Here is a 17,745-nt window from a genome sequence, read left to right on the forward strand (position 1 = left end):
GAGCTAAGAGGGACTGCTCCAATAAAAAAAGCTATCTACCCCTTCATTTCCCTTTCAACATTTTCTTCACGACTGCCTGCCGCTATTATTTTCCCTTAACAGGAGGTATTTCATCTTGTAAGCATTTTATCTTGTCTGTGGATCTATTAATTCAGATGATTCCATTCTCTTCCACAAATGACGTTAAATAATAGGAAGAAAGTACAGGTAGTCCTCAACCTACGACCACAATTGAGCCCAAAATTTATATTGCTAAATGAGAAATTTGTTAAATGAGTTTTGCCTCATTTTACGACTTTTCTTGCCACATTTGTTAAGTGAACCACCACAGTTGTTAATTTGGTAACACGGTTGTTAAATTAACCTGGCTTCCCCATTGATTTCGCTTGTCAGAAGGTTGCAAAAGGGGATTGCATGATGCCGGGACACTGCAACGGTCATAAATATGAACCAATTGTCAAGCTTCCAAATGTAAATCACATGATCATGATATTGCAACAGTAATAAGCATGAAAAACAGTCATAAGTACTATTTTCAGTGCTGTTTTAACTTTGGTCACTAAATGAACTTTTGTAAGTCAAGGACTACCTGTATTCCTATGTAGAGCAATTCATTTTAAATGGCAAGTGCAAAGTTTAATGCTGCTCATGGGATGTATAAGACACACATTATGCAGGACTGTTTCTAACGCTGAAAAGATCCTAAGCCGAGAATGACTAGGAAGTACATGAAGACCCAATATCTTCTTCCTAATTTTGAACAAAATAAGCCTTCGGTTTCCAAGGGACAACAAATAACCCTCCTCCCCCTAGCAAAAATTCTGATATGTATGGCAGATGTATTAAAGCACAAACAAATCCCTGAACTCAATGCTCAGAAGTACCTGGTTCCCAAGCCACTATTTTGTATTAGGGCTCAGGTTGCTGGATCTGTCTAATAAAAAATTATGTTTAGCTTAATAAGAAAATATTGGAAAGAGGATAGTATTACTACTATCCTTCTCATGTTAATAATATTTAGCTTAATAAGATGAGGATAGTATTACTATTATCCTTCTCATCTTTCCTATTACTCATTTCCCTAGCTCAGGGGTCTGCAACCTTAAACACTCGAAGAGCCATTTGGACCTGTTTCCCACAGAAAAGAAAACACCGGGAGCCACAAAACCCTTCCTATGCCTGACTATTTCTTGAGCGGCCACAAAACTAGAATATGTAGTTGAACTAAACATTCTGTTTTCTTCTAAAACTTTTCTTTTCTTGGATTTATCTATGGTTGGCCTACCGGGGGTTGAAAAACTTAATAAATCGTGTGTTGGCGGGTATCACACATTGGCAGTTACGATGCATATTTTGAGGGACAAGGAGCCACAGCAGAGGGGTGAAAGAGCCACATATGACTCCAGAGCCGCAGGTTGCTGACCCCTGACCTAGCTTATAATTTTGTTGTTTGTATCCTATGGTTTATGTTGATTGTTTTTATTCAGTATCCCATGAGTTATGTTGATTGCATGTTTAGTATTCTATGACTATCACTGAGTGTTGTATCTTATAATTTATGATGACTGTATTTTATGATTATCATTATGGTTAATCACTTATTGCTTGTATGTACACTGAGAACTTCTGCACCTGAGACAAATTCCTTCTGTGTTCAATAAAACTTGGCCAATAAAGAATTCTATTCCCATTCCCTATTACTGTACTCTATCCTGCTCTGCTCCACCATAAACAAAAGTTACCCAAATCTGTCTTATTCAAGACAGAGGACAAGGGAGTCATTGGCGTTGCTAAGGACTGGGGTTTACCTACTTGGCAGCTGTCGGGCTGGCTGAGGCATAGTGACCTGGCGAACCTGGGTACCCGTCAAGGTAAGCTTGTTGCCTTGGATCTGGAATGTGAGAGGTTTACTGCCTGGGGCACCTTGAAGAGGCCGATTAGCCAACGAGGCAAGCTGCCCAATGCTGACTACTTCACCTGCTGCAGTGGGGGAAAAAATGAGGGTTAGATTTTCAAACCATCATGGTATGGTGGCTGCCTGTGTTTTGCTGGTTCCTTAATACTTACAAGGCAATCGTGCCTGCATATCCGGGGACAACAAAAGCCTTTGCTGCACACCTCCGGCTGCTGCTGCAAAGTTGTATCCAGGCAAGGTAGGTACAGTAGAATGGATGTTCATGGGCTTCACCATGCCCCCAATGGAGCTGGTGGATTGTTGAGCGGTAGCTCCTGCAGTTCCTGGGCCCAAAGTGTTAGTTGCTGGAGGCTGCTGCCCCCCTACAGGAGACATCCCCAGAGTGTTAATGGGGGATATGCTAACTGTATTAATGGATTGGGTGTTGGTGGGTGGTTGCTGAGCCATAGGACTAATGCCCAGGGTGCTGATGGGGGGCTGCTGTTGGACAGAAGCGATACTCAATGTATTAATGGGTGGCTGCTGTCGCACTGGGGTGGCACTCAAGCTGCTAACTGGGGGCTGATGTCCCATTGGAACCGGGGCTGGTGCAGCCTTAAGGGAGGAGGCAGTGGTGATTGTAGAAGAAACAGGAGGTGGTGGGAGGAGAGGCCGGGGAGTATTTGGGACCAGCTGAGCTGCAGTCATTGCCATGGGCAGCACTGTGGGGGGGAAAAAGAGAACAAGATTAGAGACCTGTAGCAGTTCTATCCTTTTAAAATATTAAGATACTACCTTAAGCGATCAAAATAGTTTTGCAACCAAAAGGACTACTTGCTGTTTAAAAGTCAAACAAGAAATCTATTATTTCTACTTTAAAATAAGCTCAAGAGGTGAAGATACATTTCATGCAAACAACTTTAAAAGTAAATGTGAAGGTAAGAAGCAGCAGAGCTCAACCTCCCACCCCATCCCTATTCCTCATTACCCCAAAAATTCCAAACCTCACCCTGAGGAACAGAGGCCTGGCTCTGCAGCAGAGCAGCAGCTGGGTTATTCTGGCTCAAAGTAGGCACTAGAGTTGGGGTCTGTGGTCTGGCAGGAGGAGGCACTGGTACTGACATGGTCACAGGTGAAGGAGGCATCGGGATAGGCACAGGGAGAGACACTGAGGCAGGGAGCGTGGTGGGCTGCAAAGGCCCTGGCAATACTGGGCCTGTGTGTGGTACAGAAGCTAGAGCAGGTGTCAGTGGTTCCGGAAGCACAGGAGTTATCGGTCTCTGTAGAGGGGTTGTAGGTCGAGGGCTGTTCACCAGAACTACTGTTCTGTTTTCTGGCTTGGGCATTGGCTGCAACATCCTGAAAGAGATGACACAGAACCATGGATATTCCCTTGCTTCTGCTATGCAATTAAAAAAAAAAATCTTGGCTAAGAACTGTCTGATGGAGACAGTTCCAGAGATGGAGAGATGTAATAGTCCCCACCAGACAGTTCTCAGCCAAGATTATTGCATAACATTTATTCTAGCCAAGGTAATACTCAGAATTCAAAGTCAGGCTAATGAATGCACAGCACCTTAACTAATAGCACATATTCTGCTGCATAATTCCCATTAGAATAATCCCAATATTAACATTTCCTTTAGATCAGAAAACCCAAATCCTTCAGAGCTGGCAAGTTTATGTCTGAAGGGAAAAGTCTGGCTCTGATGCAATGAAGCCTCTTGAGAAGAGAGAATTACAAGTACCTGTTCACTTTCATTTTGACTGGCTTGGGTCTGGGAGGAGGGTCTGGGGACTCAGCAATCTCTTCAATCATTTTCCTTGTCACCTTCCACTTGGGCAGGAATGTGTCTGTTTCATAACGGGACACAGAACCCTCCAAGTTGATCAGATCAAAAATGCCCAAGTCCACATTCTGTAAGAGGTTAAGATTCATATGCAACAAAATCAGGATGCTTTATTCTAGTTTTGCATCCCTCCTTGTCTCAAAAGCAGCTGTCACCTGTCCACCCAGATTCCCCACCCCACCCCCAAGTGGAGCAATTCCGCCCTTCCAAAAGATCAGAAGAGGAGACACCTGCCTTGAAAGGGTCATAATCAAGTGTATGCAATACAAGGGAGGCGGTGTTGAAGCAGATGCCCTCCGTGATAAATGGTGAATGGATCGGCCGTGGGTCGAAAAGATTGGGGTGATTGCAGACCTTCCGGAGTTGCATCAGGATGTTGATGACACTCATGAAGTGCCCTGTGGCCAACGTCTCCTTGGTGCTGAAAGGGTGACAGCCGCATATAATCAGCTATACCCGCAGAGCCCAAGGAACAAAATAATCAATTTCAAAAGTCATAAACACTGCTGTGGCTTGGAATTGGAAAAACAAAAGCTAGAGAAACCATCATGGTCTATAGTCCTTCAACGACCAGCTATTGCTTTGTGAGGACCACACTTCCTCACAAAATCCAAGAAGCCAGTATAAAAAAGTATTTTCTCTATCATTTCTCAACTAGCTTTCTATACTTACGTAGCCTGGGCCATGAAGTCATCATAAAGATAACGCTGGCGCTTGGAAAGACGGCACTTGATAACATGCTCATATTTCTTTGGCATTTGCTTCTCTACATCCACTTTTACCCTTCGCAAGAGGAAGGGACGCAGCACCTGTTGGGACGATGACAAAGAACATGTCTGTTCTGGATCTTTTCCTATCCGGTTAAGTCAATCTCTGTCCACTTTCAACTGTCCCTTGCAAAGGGCCCTCCTCTCCTTCCACGATGCTCACCTTGTGCAGTCTTTTGACTAAATTCTCATTGTACTCCTGGCTGCCTTCGATCATGCCCGTCAGGGGGTTGGAAAACCACTCCTTGAACTCACGGTGTGACTGGAAAACGTGTGGCATCAGAAAGTGCATGAGAGACCACAACTCCATTAAGCTGTTCTGGAGAGGCGTCCCAGTCAGCAGTAGCCGCCTCTGGCTAGAACACAAGCAAGACACAAACTTGAAAACTTCTGAAACAAAAGGTGTTTCTATTTAATGCTGAGGAAAACACTGTATATCTCTTCACCTGTTGAAGTTGAGCAAAGACTGCCAGCGTTGGGATTTGAAGTTCTTGATGTTCTGAGCTTCATCCAAGATCAGGTATTTCCAATTCTTGCGTCGAAAGGCCTGATGATCCTGCAACACCAACTTGTAGGAGGTGATGCAGATATGGAAGGCATTGGGCTTGGTCCAACCCTAAATGGAGACAGTGAAGGAATTACAACAGGGCTAGTAAGAGAGATCCCTTATTAACTGCCTGCTACCCTTTTTCTAGTAGAAACATTTAAGCAAAATTGCTTCTCAAGTCAATGATCTATAAAGCAGGATCTGTGTTCCTAAATCTACCATCGTAATTCAACTTTCTCTGCATGCCTTACCCACAAGGTCAAGCCTGCTTGCTGTTTCTAGAACTGTGATACACAGTTCTGAGATGGCACAGAAGTCAATGTCCAATCCTTTGCAAGTAATTTTTTTTAGCTTTAACTACTAGGAAACAACTTTAATGTGAACATTTCCTATTTACCTTACATTTAGCATACCTACGAATACCAGATACAAGGCACACAAGATGACAAAGCAAAAGGTAATCTTCTTATGCATAACTGAAGAATAGGAAAGTCCAAAACCAGCTGCAAGTGCTTGAAAACTCTCACCTGTCGCTTCAGTTTACGCTCCTTCTGTGCCCCGTAATATGTTAAAATCTTGAAACTGGGGCACCAGCGCTTGATTTCCATCTCCCAGTTGAGCATCACACTGGTAGGAACGATGATCAAGTGAGGACCCCAACTGCCTGCAGGAGCAAACAAATATTACACCCAGCAATGTTTAGATCTCTAAAGACAAAGGTCACTTCTTCACCTTATTCCCCAGCCATACATGTCCCCTGGATACATTCAGTTCTACACAAAGATGGCAATACCATCACAAGCAGATCATATTGAGGGGAGGGGGATCAAATCTTCTTCCCAGCTGTATTTATCAAGGGTTGTCCAAGTGGGCTCTTTCAGGCTGCCGGATGAATAATCCTGCAGCTGATCAGTGCCAGGTTCCATTTCAGAACCTTATGAGCAATTTTATGGCATTTTAAGGTCACTTTGACTCCTGCTGTGCTCTGAATCAATTCAAAGCATACTATATAATACATGGGATGACCATAACACTACCTAGCAATGATCTTTGAAATTCATCCCATATATTGTCTCCTAAAAAAGCCAGTAAGGTTTTGGGAACTATTTCAACACAGGCTCATTTCCCACCCTGATTTTTAAGGACCACTAAAGACTCTGGCATGCTAAGTTATCACTGGGGTCATTAGTCCTTTTTTACAGAGGGAATTCCCCATCCACTAAAAAAGAGCCAGTGAGGAAGACCTACCTAAGAAAACACATTTGGGCTAGATCAATTGAACAATTTATTAATTAAAGTTATATGGCCATTCATCTCACAAGAAATGATCCTAGGTGGTATACAAAACACATACACAGAGTCCTCGACTTAACACCATTATTGAGCTTAAAATTTCTGTTGCTCAGTGAGATAATTGCATTTTGCCAGTTGTGAAGTTAGAATCACAGCAGATGTAAATTTAGTAACACAGCTGTTAAGTGAATCTGGCTTCCCAATTGACTTTGTTGTCAGGTCACAAAAGGTTATTAAATGATCCTGGGACACTGCAACCATCATAAATAAGAGTCAGTTGCCAAGTGTCTGAATTTTGATCATGGGAACATGATGCTGTAGCGGACATGTGAGAAATGGTCGTAAGTCACATTTTCAGTGCCATTGTAACTTTGAACAGTCATTAAACGAACTGTTGTAAAGTTGGGGACTATCTGTATACCATAAATATATCAAAACAAGTCATTTTTAAAAAGAATACCACACTCAAGAGATCAGCAAGAGCCATCTTAAGAGCTCACTGGACTACTGAGACCTGCAGGCCTCCCGATTACACATGCCTGGTTGCTCCAAGAGTTATTGGATTAAATTAAATGTCTTGACCTTTTCAATTTGGATTTGGCATGGAGAACCACTCACTCTGATCACCCTGATGGATGGATGGATGTATACTGAGAAAGATGGAGAGGGGGGCTATGGGCAACTGTTAGTATCCGGTATGTCAGGCCTGGAAGCTTAAAGTATTAGGTCTTCAGATCTGCCACGTTTACTACTGTGGGAAACTAAGAGGGGGGATTGTATGGAGCCAGGGTGATATATAGTCATAACAACATTCCTTTCTCAAGATGTCAAGGCCGACTAGCTCTGCACCTGGAAGGCTGGAACTGAGAGGCATCTCTAGTGAGTACGATGCTTGATTGAGCCATGTGATGGACTTGTGGGTGTTGGGCAGGGACTTGAACTTTGTGGGTGTTGGGCAGGGTGGGGAAATCCTGGAAACTCTCAGATTCAGGTTTTCCCAGATGTGCCAATATGACATCTCTAATAAAATGTAACTTTGAGGAAACTCAAGCCTCAGAGTTTTCTTTCGTTGTGGGTGTTACTTGGAACTCGTATCTCTTGGCAGTTTTTGGTACCATCAACCATAGTATTTTGTTATAGTAGCTGAGGGAGCTGTAGTCTGATTTCCTTTAGTGCTTTGCAGTAGTTTGCTTATATTTCACCAAGTACTACCACCAAGTGATACTGGGATTCTTTGACCTACAGGGATTGTCCCACTAGATTCTACATATCTGTCCTTGTAATGGTGTTATTTAATATATTATGAGCCACTGGAAAGGATCAATTGCAGGTACAGAGCAACTAGTTTAGCTATTCTACCGAGGGTGCCAGTAGACATTAGTATCCAATATGACTTAGCATAACAATAGTTGTGGCTTTTTTCTTATGTGGAATCCATCTCCACTCCCTGATCTCCTTCCTGCCCAAATAATCAGGGCTCTCTCTGAGCTATTTGCCTACCTTTTTCACAGGCCAGATGCGCCAGCAAGGAAATTGTCTGGATGGTTTTACCAAGACCCATCTCATCAGCCAGGATACCGTTGAGCTTCTTCTCATACATGGTAACCAGCCAATCGAGGCCAATGTGCTGGTATTCTCGCAGCGTTCCACGCAACAAATAGGGGATTGGTGTCTTAACCTGCAAGGGAGAATGGTAATATAATTTGTCTGCTTTATTTCGCTCCCTCCCTAATTGGCTGACCCCAGAAATGACTCACCTGCGTGGTTGCCAAGGTATAGCCTTTTGGCTGCAAGCTCTCGGCTGCTGCTGCGATGTCTGTGATCTCTTTTTTTGGCCCTGGGGCTGGAGCTGAATCATTATCTCCCTCGCCAACCTTATCATCATCCTGCTTCAACAGGTACTCAACGCCAAAATCTTCCTCCTGGGTTACTGAAGCTTCTCTCCTTTCCTCCTCAATGGCATCCTCTACTTCACTTTCCTCTTGCTCACTTTCTTCGTCCTCTTCTGTGGAATCTGGAGGCAAAATCAGTAACATCAGGACAAAGTTGTACTGCATAATCCTGTTAACTATTGGACCAAACGTGCTTTAGACCCCGGGCCAAGCAACTGGCTGCTTTCATTCAATTATTTACAATGGCTTAGAATTATATATTGCTTTTCTACGTAATAAATCACTCATTGCTGTCCCCGGTTCTCATTAAGACAAATCCAACACATTGTTTTTAGACAAGCAGTTTTGCAAGGTATCAATTTGGAGAGCTAGATGGAAATGTCCAAACAGTTCAAAAATCCATTCAGCTTTGATATCATGCAAAAACATTCATTTACAGCAGGATGGCAAAATATTCCCTCCCCCCAAAAACGTGGAACTTCAACTTTCAACAGTTTTAAGCAGCATTGATTATGTTTTTTACTTTGGCTGTACACCACCCTGAGTCCTTCGGGAGAAGGGCGGTATATAAATTTGATAATAAATAAAATAAATAAAATAGTAAGGTGCAATCCACATTTTCAATGGTTCAACCCCAAAATACAGGAATAACTATAGCCATGTATTTATAGGGGCCGCTCCCTCTTCCTTCCATACCTGAGTGACTAGTGCTGTTCTCCTCCTCTGATTCCTCCTCGTACTCTGAAGTAGTAGGCTCCAATGCCTCCGATGAAGTGTCTGAGGCTTCCACGTCAAAGTCTGAGGTATAAGCACCAGTGTATTTCTGCAGCAACTCTTCCATGGGCAGTTCACCTATGAAGTCCGAAAGAAAACTTGTGTTAGGGCCAATGGAATCTAAAAGAGTTTGATTTCTTCGACCTCGTCTGCTGCTTTACTTATGTTGAAGTCATCTTCCCTTTCTGAAGTGGGAAAGCTCTGAAATGACTTATCAACTGCAACTAGAGGCTATGTCTTAACCCTACCAAACTCTAACTCAGTAGATTCAGATGCTTCCTGTCCCTTTTGATACTCCACCATGTGTTAAAGTTAGCCAATTTCTAAACTTTAGTCAATGAAGTCATTTTCCCCTTGCTTCCTAAGAGATTAAAGCGCGGGGGGGGGGGGGGGGGAGAGCCAGCTCAATAAAGTTAATAAAAAGGTTTGTGACAACTCTTTTTTTGCGGAAAGAGTAGTACTCCAAGACATACAGTCAGTGGTGGGATTCAAGTAATTTAACAACCGGTTCTCTGCTCTAATGATTTCTTCCGACAACCAGTTTGCCAAACTGCTCAGAAAGTTAACAATCGGTTCTCCCGAAGTGGTGCGAACTGGCTGAATCCCACCACTGTACACAGTACTATATTTGTGTGTAATCTGGCCCTCGTTGCTTCAACAAATCTAGGAATTATGATTCATAGGTCCAGCAAACATTCAGAAATACAATTCAATAATTATTGTTCTGAAGGATCGTGGAATCCAACTCCTAATCCTCATTTGCTATCTCAAGCTACAATCTCAGTTCGAACCTTCCTTGGCCAGGTCATCCAGTTCTTTGCTGTGATCCACATTTCCTTCCAGCTTTTCTTCAGCATCTATCGTTTCCTCTTCATCTTCGGCTGGGAGAGAAAGGATTACCTATGTTACTGGATTACAACCCTAACCTCATCCCAATTCTCATTACATTCAGTCAAACCCATGACCTCAAATAGCATGCTTACCTTCTTCTTCATTGGCTGTAAACTCCTCATCTTCTTCATCAGGTTTCTTATTCCTCTGAGTGGCAGGTTTGGGTTTCTCCTGCTGAGTAGAGAGGGCGGGGGGGGGAAAGGCTTCAAGAGACAGACAGCAACAGCAGCTCTCCGTTTCACATAGGCATATGACAGTAGGACAGAATATTTAAATTTAAAAAGAGATCCCCTTGATTTTTTTAAAAAAAAACTTTTATTTTAAGTTGCATATGTAATTGAGGGAAGTTTCTTGGCAAATATCAACTGTGGATACCAGTTAAATAGCAGTAACACTTACTTACTGCTTTGCAACCCTCTCTAAAGGGCTTACAGAATCAGTATATTGCCCCCAACAATCTGGATCCTTATTTTACCAACCTCAGAAGGTAGAAGGCTGAGTCAACCTTGAGCTGGTAAGAATTGAACTGCTGGCAGTCAGCAGAATTAGCCGGCAATACTGCATTCTAACTACTGTGCGCCATGGTGCAGTATGATTTTAAAAACTGAGAGGTTGGATTCTTTTAATCCCAGTTTATAAATACAAAGTGCCCTACCTTCCCAGCTTCAATATTTGACTTGAAGGATACCTTTAATGTCTCAGAGATCTGACTTTCCACATGTTCAGCTTCCTCTTCACTCTCACCCTCTTCTTCATCATCGTCAGAGCTGGAGGCACAAGGAGATACACTGAAGGAATTTTCTAAGATTTGGGGTGGCAATGTCTGGAGTAGCTCCTCTAAGGGCAGCTCACTTTCCTGCTTTAGCAGCTCAATCTCCCGCAGCTGTGTTTCTGAATCATTCCCTTCCTGTTGTTCCTCAACTTCAATTGTCTCCTCATCATCTGACTCTTCATGGGGTTGGAAATCTCCGTCTGCCAGAGAAAAAGGATCAGCTGCAACGCCTTTCAAATCACAAAACCAACGCTAGATTTGGGGGTCGGGAATGGACATTGAAATCCCACATCCCAACCCTGGGAAGCGAATACCATTTCTAACAAAGCAAATGTCTTTAAGTGGGAAGGTGTGATTTGAGATAGAAGCCATATTAAATGGGTCAGGAATTGGCAAGCTCAAAGAACAGAGTTGAGGAAACTGACCATCTTCCATGAGCTGAGGAGGGGGAGGTGGACTAGAAGCAGTAGAGCCAGCATGGGAGCCACTGGTCTTGCTGGGAACTGGAAGAGTCTCATTGAGGCTTTGGGTTAGCAAGTCGGAATATTTCTCTGTCTGGCCCACTATGAAATCCAGCTGCAGATCCAGTGCTTTTTTCCGTTTTTCCTCCAGACGTGACTGCTGCTTGAATTGCACAACCTGAAGAAGTTTATTTATTAAGTTTATATGCTCCCCATCTCGTGGTTTGAAACCTCATGGCTTGAGTTAAGAAATATCAAACTGCATCTTCAGCAGAATATTATTAGGCATAATTGCATCCATCCTTTCCTCTGCAACCATGAGAATACAAAAACAGGTTTGATTTCTCACAGTTCAAAACATTTTGCTAATAAGAGATAGCCATTTGTCTGGAATGTTATAAGGTCCTGCTTGAGCAGGGGGTTGGACTAGAAGACCTCCAAGGTCCCTTTCAATTCTGTTATTCTGTTAATCAGATTTTAAAAAATAAAAATGAATCCAATTTCCTTAGGACAATAGCTCCAGTGCAAATTTTAAAAGCTACATCAGTTTGGATTTGAACTTGGACTGAGACTATAAACCTATTGGACAATGGGAACTTACTGAGTAGCTGTCCCCCAATTCAGCCTGTCTCATATGGAGTTGGTCAGGGGATAAAAATGAGGAGAAATTCCTACATGCACTGCATTGAGTTTTTGGAGGAATATAGCTATAGTAATAGGCAAAAAGAACACAATGGCATAAAGGACCAGGTATTTCATGCATATATTTTTAACACTTTTGATTAGACACATAAAATAAGAATAAATTTAATATGACACGGAAAATGGGCTGACATGTATTTGCCTATGTATTTAGGCTATCAAGATGTACACACACTTTTCCTGACTCTGGACAAGGGTTTCACACACCTTCTCAACGTTGCTCCAGAATTGCTTGACCTCTTTGGCAATGGAAGAAGCAATGCGGCGCAACTTGGCTTGCTCCTCGCGTTTGGCTCGTTCTTCTTTCTGCTTCTGTTCCTCGTGATGCCTGATCACCATGCGCACAACCTGTATGCCACAGAGGAGAAAGACGGCAGGCCCAAGTGACCAAAATCTACCACGTGGCCATGTTTTCCATCTTATCCTGGACCATATTTTAGGAAAGATTAGTTCGCTGGAGGTTTTGTGGAGGGAAATCTTATAGCCATACTGTGCACTAGGTGGTTGAAGTAGCACCAACTACGTCACTTAGCTGCTAGGTTATACAAATGCCAGAAATCCCACAGCAGCCATGAAACAGTTAAGAAGCATTCCATTACATGGTATTTGCTTCTAAAAAGTATAAAGATAGGGATGGATGGATGCAAACTGAAAAAGTCTGGAGAAGGGACAGTTTAAAGATGCCAGAACCCACCTTCCTGGCAACACCCCTCTTCCAGCGACGTTCTTGAGCGAAGTCAGCAGAGAGCCATTGCATTTCCTCACAAAGATAATCCCAGTGCACTTTGGGCCGAATTGGCTCAGGCACCTTTGAAAGCCTTTTCAAAGACCAGAATCCTTCCTTTTTCATTTCTGCAATGCGATTCTCAATTTCTGCTTCCTATAACAGAGTATCCAAGTCAGATAGTTCATTCACATGCTCAGGGCTACCCTACTATCTTAGATTTCAGGTGTTTATGCCCAACAGAAAGGTGGCTAAAATAGCCCAATGATTTAGACAAGAGCTTACATGCTTTGCCTGCTCAGCAATCTCTGCGTGTGTCTTGTCCCACATGCTCGCAGGATCAGGGGAGATGTACATCCCAGATGATACCAGGGCTCTGTTCTGCAACTTGGGACCATCAAAACTTAGGTGACTGTCCAAAGAGGAGTCGTGGGTGAGATGTGATGGTGAGATGCTCCTACTTGAGGCAGGTGAGCCTGAAGAGGCTGGTGACACTGGATTGCTGCCCGTCATTTTGTCTGATGTAGTCTGAAGCACACAATTTAATATGGAAGGAAGGAGAAATCAACAGCAAGGATTATCAGAGTGCCCTCAATCATTAAAATATAGTTAACTCCAGAAATAAGTCTAGGTGAAGTCCCAGAGAAGAACTTCCTTTGGTTTGCCACAAAGCTGCTCCCTACAATGTGTCTCACATTATTTTAACCATCACTGAAAATCCAGATAGACTTTGCTAATCCAGAGGGATTTGCACATGGGTGCTTCTCACCTCCAACTCTACCTGTGCGTGCAGCATGTGGTGTTGTCGGGGAGGACTGGTCTGCATTTTAATTCGCTCTTGGTCTTTGCCTCTCGCCCCAATAATTTCAGTTGCAGTTGTAGTGCTGGTATCCTGTTCCAGTGCATGCTGCAAACCGGCCTCATTCTGGTCAGCCAGCCACTGGGACGAGCCGTCCAGCTCCTGGGTTCCTTGGCAGCCCAGCCTGCGCTCGGGACTGCCTGACTCAGAATTAGCTGAAGAAATTCATGAACAGAAATCAGCAATTAACGACTGCAGCCAAACTGAAAATCTTTCAAAACTGATGCCCATACCAAAAAGCTTTTTTTGAAAAAAGTACAATTAACCAGTCAAGACAAAACAATTTGACTTCTGCCAATAGCATTTAATGTAATTGGAAAAAAGTGTAGGAAAAGGTCTTGAAAAGGGAATGCACTCTCTCTGTAAGGCCAACTTCATTGTTTGGGGATTATTCTAAAATTTGAGAAAGTTTCTCTTCCAAAATACATTGTTACTTCTCTTTTCAGTTTTTATAGATGCACCTTTAAGAAATCTGTATGTTTCTTTAATTAATTTGGATGTCTGCATAGCTCTCTGAACACATGACTGCTTTAAAAATCAATGCTTATTATTACTGTGCTGTTACATACCATGAAAATTGTAATAACAGTTTTGTTTCATAGCTCACCACTTTCTCATCTTTGTATCTTTGCAAAAAATAGCTAAATATATGTAGTCCTCGACTTGTGACAATTGGGACCAGAACTCCTGTTGCTAAGCAATATAATCATTAAGTGAACTTTTTTGATTTTACAACCTTTTTGGCCACAGTTGTTAAGCAAATCATCTAATTGTTAAGCAAATCCAGTTTTCCTCATTGACTTTGCTTGTTGGAAGCCCCCTGGGAAGATGGTTGTAAATGACAATCACATGACCTGGTTGTAAGTATGAGGACTGGTCATAAATCACTTTTTTCACCACTGCCATAACTTCGAATACTTGTTAAATGAATGGTCATCGGAACTACCTATATGTTATGATTTGAAATATAACTACAATGTAATGAAACACAAAAAGAATTTTCCCATCCTTTTCCAATAAATTTCCCAAGAAAATGTCTGTTTCCCCATTATGAGGAAATGTGAAGCTCCAAACTTGAGGGTGCTAACAATATGTCAATGTGTATGTTAGTTAAGATTTATCAAATATATTTCCTATCTTTTGACTGCAATAGTTCCTAGTATACTCTCCTGCATATCACAGCAAGCAAAATCTAATACACGTAGCCCTCAATTTACAACTGTAATGGAGTTCTGAATTTCTGTCGTATGTTGTACGACGGGCTTTCACGACAAACTATTTTGTATCAAATTTATATTTGCTGATAAAGAAATAAAGGGAGATTTTTATTTCTTTATCAGCAAATATAAATTTGATACTACACACACAAACATTCAGCTGTACCTGTTTCAGCCGAGAATTCCGCTTGCTTTTCAGACTGTACTTCCAGGGTTTCGCTTTCCAGGGGAAGACTACTCCTGAAAAGAAAAGGTCAATCCAGGGCAGAGAATGGCATGTTTTACAAACATTTATTCATTTTGCTTGAGCTTTGCTCTATTTTTTTTTTAAATTCTCTTCGAAGCACTAGTAAAAGGCTATCCTGTTTCTCCATGATTGTAATGCAGACAGCACAGGAAGAGCTTGACTACAGGTTACAATGGAGACTTTAATGTAAGCACCAGCTACCAAATCCAAGCCTATGAGAAAAGGCAAGAACCTGTTTGAGATGCTACTAAACGTTCCAGAGACAATTTTCTTCCTTTCTGAAAGATTTTAGCTACCTTCCACTCACAGTCACAAATCCCAGATGATCAAAATCACCAATTTTCTCAAGATCAATTCCTCATTTCATCCCCTTTGTTCCTGAAGTATCAATACTCTGTTACTTGTATCATTGTCTTGGCCTTTCACCTTTCTCTATTGCTTTGACAAATATATAAATCCTCTCAACCTGAAGCTTTGCTCTTAAACTGCACTATTCTCTATACATTCTCTGCTTTTCCACTAATTCTTAAACAACCCAATATCCCTAAACAAATGGCATAATTTCTTTCACCAATTACCTTGAAAATTTCTCACCTTTCTTTGACCTTGCTAACTCCATTTCCTGCTTCAGTATCTCAGCCAGACTTTGTCCACCCACTTCCAAACCTGGTACTCTCTCATTTCTTACCTGCTGTGCCATTGTTAACACTCTCCTCTCAACATGTCCCAAAATGGAACTCACCTTATGGGAGCGACTTGCAGGACCATATGAATCCTCAGCCAACTTCCTCCCCTTTATGTGCAAACCAATTGGGCCTTCGCCCCACATAGCAAGTCGCATTGCATTGTATCTCCTGATTGCTATTCCCATCACCCCATCCCTCCAATCTTTTAGTTCTTTTTTCCTTGTAAACAAACCAGGACTTTGCCTTTCAGTCATCAGGCTAGGACTTCCTTCCTCATGAATCTTCTGATCTGCAACACCAAGTCGAAAACCTGGTGGTCTTGGCCTCAATATCTCATTTAACCAATGCACATTAGCAGACTTGCTTGTAAGCTCAAACATCCTTCTTCTCATTCCAAAATTTAATGGCTCAAGCTTCTGTACTGCTGATTTTGTTACACTTTCACCCATGACCATCAAGTTAATTCTCTCTTTTATTCCTGCCCGAAGTGACCTTGAAATACGCCCATGTCCTGGCCCTATGCGTGCAGTCCACCCAGAACTTTCTTGTGCTGCCCTATAATCTCGCGTCAATGGTCTACCAAGCCATGCTGTTGGCAGTTCTTCTAACTGATGCCATTCTACTTCACTGGCATTAATTTCTTGTATCTTTTCCTTACTCACTTCCTGTTCTTGCCTGGGTACCTCTACCTGTTCTATTGCAGGCTTTTTCCCAGTCTCCTCAGGCAGCTGAATTTTCACCATCCTCTTCTCTGCCTCTGACAAACAAGACATTCTTTCCCGCCCAATTCGGTAACCCATGAAGACCATTGCTTCATTTGACCTCATGCTTACTCCAAAACGCCCCCGTTCAGCTGATCGCGTCTCCCTTTGTTCTAATGTCCTCTTGTCCAACTGCATATGATCTTGTTTTTTTAGTCTCTTTCCCTCAGGCTTCCTTAAACCAGTTACAATTAATCCTGGAGCTACATGTGCCAACACTCCATCATAGCCTCCTGCTGACCGAACGGTCCTATGCGGTGTTACTTGAATTGGTCCTTGTCTTAGCCCTGCCAAACCCACAATTATTTTACCTTTCACTCTGTGTTCTTCACTACCCAATTTATCTAATTCTTCAGTAAGCTTTATGCTTGTTTCTAATAATTCTATTTGACTTAAGCCCAAATCTCTTCTTTCCTGGCCAATTCTTATCAATTCTGCAATAAGTTCTCGGCTTAGTTTATCCTCTTGCTTATATGATCTGGATATCCCTGGATATTGTCTGGAGCCCACCCCTGCTATCTCTTGAGTTGGTCTTTCCAATTCTGGACTCCAGACTAAAATCTTTTCTTGGAATGGTAATTTTTCTCCCACAGCATCTATGACAGGAATCTCCACCTTTTCCTGAGATGGCCTTGGGCTTTTCATTATTTCATTCTGATTAATTGATAATGCCATCTCTAATTCCCCAGTTTCCACTTTATCAATCATGCCAGCTGGAGACAATTGTTCGCCTTCCCTCTCTTGTACTTGTTCTTCTGGCTTTTGTTCAGGTTGTGTCAAATCTTCAATTTTCTCTTCAATCATCTCTGATTCAGTCTTTTCTTTGCTTCCCTTAACCTGAATTTGCACAGGTATTTCTTCCATTACTGTCAGAGGGATTTCTTCTTGTATTATACTTATAGTTTCTGGTACTTCTGGTACTTCTCCTACATCTTTCTCTGCAATCAACTCTTCCATTGTCTCTCCCTTTGATTCTACATTTAGTGCCACATCCTCCTCTCCCATCTGTGTTTCACTAGTGTCCATCAAATTTTCAACTTTAACTTCAACTGCTGGTATAATCACAACTTCTTCTGTAGTCACTTTCCCAATTCTTGCCTCCTTTGCCTCTACAACTAGTGGGATATCCTCCCCTCCCATTACCATCTCACTTGATTCTTGCAAATATTCTGCTTCAGCTTCAACCACTGTTAATGTCACAGCACTTACTTTTTGCTCTCCCACTGGTTGCCCGCTTTCTCCCTGACTTCCCTCAAGTAACTTCTCTGCCTCTGATGCTTTCCCAGCCTCTTCAACATGTACTTGATTTGTTTCTAACAGCCTGGCTTTCTCGTCAGCTATTGTTGCATCTCTCTTTCCAGTTATCTCTCCAGATTCCCTGAGATTTTCCAATGCTTCCTTAGGTTTT

General features: G+C 42.3%; 1 protein-coding gene across 5 annotated transcripts in view; it reads right to left on the reverse strand.

Annotated features, from left to right (window-relative positions):
* SRCAP (Snf2 related CREBBP activator protein) overlaps window positions 1–13,551 on the reverse strand; it is a 30,107-nt gene extending 16,556 nt beyond the window's left edge. For 2 of the 5 annotated variants that reach the window (XM_087891795.1, XM_087891792.1), the window contains exons 1-20: window positions 13,337–13,551; window positions 12,853–13,095; window positions 12,538–12,723; window positions 12,051–12,191; window positions 11,106–11,319; window positions 10,597–10,880; window positions 10,001–10,082; window positions 9,809–9,898; window positions 8,940–9,095; window positions 8,109–8,365; window positions 7,852–8,029; window positions 5,586–5,722; window positions 4,958–5,127; window positions 4,675–4,867; window positions 4,417–4,553; window positions 3,979–4,165; window positions 3,643–3,812; window positions 2,904–3,253; window positions 2,068–2,616; window positions 1,813–1,980 (exon numbers count right to left, since the gene is read on the reverse strand). In XM_087891795.1, the coding sequence (XP_087747921.1) occupies window positions 1,813–1,980; window positions 2,068–2,616; window positions 2,904–3,253; window positions 3,643–3,812; window positions 3,979–4,165; window positions 4,417–4,553; window positions 4,675–4,867; window positions 4,958–5,127; window positions 5,586–5,722; window positions 7,852–8,029; window positions 8,109–8,365; window positions 8,940–9,095; window positions 9,809–9,898; window positions 10,001–10,082; window positions 10,597–10,880; window positions 11,106–11,319; window positions 12,051–12,191; window positions 12,538–12,723; window positions 12,853–13,095; window positions 13,337–13,393 (3,949 nt within the window). In that variant the 5' untranslated portion in view covers window positions 13,394–13,551. The remainder of the gene's footprint in view (window positions 1–1,812; window positions 1,981–2,067; window positions 2,617–2,903; window positions 3,254–3,642; window positions 3,813–3,978; window positions 4,166–4,416; window positions 4,554–4,674; window positions 4,868–4,957; window positions 5,128–5,585; window positions 5,723–7,851; window positions 8,030–8,108; window positions 8,366–8,939; window positions 9,096–9,808; window positions 9,899–10,000; window positions 10,083–10,596; window positions 10,881–11,105; window positions 11,320–12,050; window positions 12,192–12,537; window positions 12,724–12,852; window positions 13,096–13,336) is intronic. The other 3 variants (XM_087891794.1, XM_060692831.2, XM_087891793.1) reach the window with 3 other exon arrangements.
* Between the last annotated feature and the right edge of the window lie 4,194 nt (window positions 13,552–17,745).

The sequence above is a fragment of the Pantherophis guttatus genome, chromosome 4, assembly GCF_059756535.1.
Source record: "Pantherophis guttatus breed Tessera chromosome 4, ASM5975653v1, whole genome shotgun sequence".
In the NCBI taxonomy this organism is placed as follows: Eukaryota; Metazoa; Chordata; class Lepidosauria; order Squamata; family Colubridae; genus Pantherophis; species Pantherophis guttatus.